Source organism: Buceros rhinoceros, unplaced genomic scaffold, assembly GCF_000710305.1.
Source record: "Buceros rhinoceros silvestris isolate BGI_N320 unplaced genomic scaffold, ASM71030v1 scaffold14038, whole genome shotgun sequence".
In the NCBI taxonomy this organism is placed as follows: Eukaryota; Metazoa; Chordata; class Aves; order Bucerotiformes; family Bucerotidae; genus Buceros; species Buceros rhinoceros.
Genome location: NW_010428713.1, coordinates 68,069 through 72,152, shown reverse-complemented (window position 1 = coordinate 72,152; position 4,084 = coordinate 68,069). Strand labels below are relative to the sequence as shown.

At 35.4% G+C, this 4,084-nt stretch overlaps 1 protein-coding gene across 1 annotated transcript in view; it reads left to right on the top strand.

The window, feature by feature from the left end:
* Positions 1-625: 625 nt before the first annotated feature.
* Positions 626-4,084, top strand: part of EXOC6 (exocyst complex component 6) — a gene marked incomplete at its 3' end in the record, with an annotated part of 48,933 nt that continues 45,474 nt past the window's right edge. Inside the window, exons 1-4 of the mRNA XM_010142377.1 lie at positions 626-793; positions 2,067-2,114; positions 2,238-2,328; positions 3,237-3,282. Coding sequence (XP_010140679.1) covers positions 662-793; positions 2,067-2,114; positions 2,238-2,328; positions 3,237-3,282 — 317 coding nt within the window. The remainder of the gene's footprint in view (positions 794-2,066; positions 2,115-2,237; positions 2,329-3,236; positions 3,283-4,084) is intronic.

The following is a 4,084-nucleotide window of genomic DNA, read 5'->3' as shown; positions in this document are numbered from 1 at the left end:
CAAATTTTAGCTCTTCCTGTAAGTTAAACCCCACTGAGTTAGCAGACTTAGGCACTGAGCGTGTCATGGTTTTGCTTTGGGAGATGTTGAGCGCAGGCAGGAGGAGCCAGGGAGCAGTGGGGATTGCCTTCTGCCAGCTGCACAGCGCTCCTGTCCTTCTGCCTGGAAGCATCCAACCCTGATGTAGGTTGATAACTCTGGTGCTAGCAATACCGGAAAAGCAAAGTCGTATCTTACTTAAATTTGTATTGAGGAAAGTGTGGAATTTGGTGGGAAAGCGATCCATGCTATGTGAGGTGGTTGAAGAAACTGATTCTTTTGTACCCGTATTTGAGCATTAGGGCATTAATAACACATCAGTGAGACTCAGGTCAACCATGATGTAACTGGTTAAGCACCTGGATTAATGCCATAAGGGCTGGGCTCAGTTCTTAGTTTTGTGCCATCCCTTTATTTTAATGCTGATTTTGGTGGAGTGGATCACACAGACAATGCCACCGTAACATCAAGTCTGCATGCTTTCATTTTCCTTCTAAGAGAGAGATTTCAATAAAGATCCTTGCATACTACTTTTATCTGGGGGGAAAAGTAAACTTTGATTTTCTTATTTGTATTTAACAGGTCTGTATATGATGACCAACCAAATGCACATCAGAGGTTTATGGAAAAACTAGATGCCTGCATACGTAACCATGACAGGGAGATAGAAAAGATGTGCAATTTTCACCATCAGGGCTTTGTGGATGCTATTACAGAACTTCTTAAAGTTAGGGCTGATGCAGAAAAATTAAAGGTAAGGAACTAGGTTTTCAGAGTTTCATGTATCGTTGGTTTTGAATGTAAAAGAAGGAACTTGACTCTTCTACTGAGGAATAAGAATTTAGTGATTATCACATGCACTGTGTTTGCAACAACTTTGAAAAAGTGAAATATGTAGGATTTGTGGTTAGGGATGTGTTGCCTGATCCAGTAATGTACCTTTACAAAGCTGAATATTTTATTAGGTCTAATTCTGATTTTTTTAAAATGTAAATTTTCAGAAAATGTTACCAAAATTATTTTGCCTGTTTTAAAGGCTTTCTCGAAGAACAACAAATGGGAATTTCTTACTTAGGTCTTTTTCTAATCATGCGTTTATATGTCAGACCTTAGAAAAAATGAAAATCTTCGCTAGAAAAATAAAAATACTACAATTATGAATGAAAAATAAATTTTCTTTCCCTTGTAATGAGTGGGACAGTAGGTGGAGTTAGTAGTTTTCATTAGAAATGAGAACTAAGATTTACTCCCAAATCAGAACTCAGAATAGTGAATTATGAGATCCATCCCTTTTAGCTCTCTTTACACTTTTGAGAGCAAAATATGCACACCAGACAGAATGAGCATAGTTCACCAGAGGTTATGATTAGAAGAGCATTATATAAAGGATATTCAGATAACAAGAGACCAAATACAGCATCAATGAGGTCATTGAGCATCTTTGTTCAGAAATTAATGAGATTTTTAATAAACTAGAATGTGCTTCCTTATTATGATGACCTAATGAGTCACTTACTATGTGGGAAAATCTGAGGTCGAGCTTTGCCTGCACCTGCAGCATTAAAATGTTGCTGTGGTTTGGAGATTTCCACGTTTGATGTTAATCAACCACCCAGTGTTTGCATTCAGCAAAGTATGAATGTTTAATTACCATAAAATGCAATCACCATTTCTTACAGACAATGAATGGCCCATAGAGCTCATTGAGGTTATCAAAAAGGGACCAGTGGTCAATTGGGTCAATGATTTGAATTGTTTGACAGACCTACAGAAACAAGGAAAGTTCAAAAATCCCAAGTAAATTTGATAAGTTTGCCACAGAATCTGTTAGAAAGAACTGTCATAAGTAATTGAAGTTAACAAAAACCCTTTGCGATCAAAAGTTCAAGTTCAAGCTGTAGAGTTAATTTGAATTTGCATTTCTTTGTTCTAAGTTTCTCATGAAGCATGATCTGATTACAAGGGTGAGCAGTCACATCAGGGCAATATATGCATATTTGTCTAACAAAGGTGAAATTATTTTTAAGGTCCAAGTTACTGATACCAACCGAAGGCTTCAGGATGCTGGGAAAGAGGTGAGAAAATAGTGCTTCCTATATGGGCATTATGAATATTTGTAATAAATTAATTTTGTTTGCATAATTGAAGTGTAATTTTTTTCCTTTCCTTTTCTTTCCCTTTTTTTTAATATCTCTAAGGTGATTGCCCAGACAGAGGAGATCATCCGATGTAGAGTTCAGCAACGGAATATTACAACAGTTGTCGAAAAACTACAGTTGTGTCTTCCAGGTAAGTGACCTATAGCTAACTGTGATGGCTAACTGTGAAGTCACTCTAGCCAAAATGGGAAAGAATTGTATTTTTTAAGTTGTGGTTCCGTAACATCCAGTTTAACAAAAAAATTAATGGGTTTTAAAAAGATGTCAGCATGTAGGTTCCAGGTCTCTTACAATATTTGACATAAAGCAGTTATGACACTTTGTGAGAAGACAGTGAGACAGATATGATACAAACAATGTAGCCACATACAGCTTTAAATGAAGTAATATTTTTAATACGATAAACAATGAATTTGTTGCTTAAGAGGGTGATATTTACTGCTTGAATTCTAGGAAAAATACTGATGATTCTATTCCAACGTTGTACTTTTAGCTCTGTGTCATTTCAGGCTTTTTTTTTTTTATAGAACATAAGGGCTCTAAATGATGTTTCAGAAAGGTAATATTGTAGAATTGCACACAGTTCTATACGGGTTTTACCCTGTTCGTGATATTGGCATAAAACAGACTAGAGGATTTTTCTTTGTGAAGTCTTGTTGTTGACTTGTTATGAGTACAGTAGGTGGTACTGTTGCCATTTAATGGAGACAAGTCATAGATTGGTGTTACAGATACAGTTATGGTATGTGGTAAGTGAATGGATATGCTTGATATAGATAGAGTATCTACTGTTTTGTTTAATCTTTATTTTTCATTAAAAAACTGTTATGAGTTCAGTTCTATTTTCTTTCTTAGTTGCATTCTAGAATATTTTTTTCTGCTATTTTTATCACATGTATGTTACAGTAAGAATCAAATCAGGTAAATTTAGCATATTATTTTTTATGGTTTATTTTGTCATTTACAGTATATATTTTCATCATTTGTTAACTAAAGCCACAATAAGATTCATGGGTTAATCTGCTTATTTTTGTGCAGTGCTGGAAATGTACGGCAAACTAAAAGAACAGATGAGTGTAAAAAGGTGAGTGAACTTATTTCTATGAGTGAAATATAATATTTGTAAGTAAACTGATAGAATTGTGAACACTGGTGTAGACAAGTAAGTATTCCAAGTCCTGTAGCTTCGTACGTGTAGTCTTCATAATACCTTGTCTGTTTCAAAAATGTCACTGCAAGTAAATAAACGTTATATTAAGTATAAAGACTTCTAGGAGCTTAGTGATTGCCATAAAAAATAATGTTTACTTAAACAAGCATGAAGTGCTGTGAAGTGATGATTGTAAAACGTGAAGTGTATTATTTTTTAATACTTAACCAGTTTAAGAAACAAAAATATTAAGATCCGTAGAGAGTGAAGATCTTTTGGAGTACCTAAATACCTGATTAATCTATCATGATGTATTTAAATAAAATTCATAATTGAGGAAAAAAATGTTTTGTTCAGTATACCTTTCTTTAGACCTGTATGGTATTTATTTCTATGCTAGTCTTTTGTGTACATGGGACTATGAGAATGAAGTGCAGAAAATATGTTGTGGTTTGGGGTTTTTTCCCTCTGTGACCGACTGACTTGTTAAAAAATTTTAAAACCAAAATTAAATGTCTAGAATAATGGCTTCTTACTGGTATGTGACCACTTGCTCCTTCCTCTGTTGTGTCTTCTCTTTCCATCTTCTCAGAGAGCCACTCACTGCTGCTGTAACCTCCGTATCCCCAGTAGTTTCTCCATGACAGCTTGGCTGTCCCTGCCGCCCTGTAGCTGTCATAATGTTCCAGCAGTCATAATGGGGCTGCTGCTGCCTTGTGCTTCATGCACACATCCC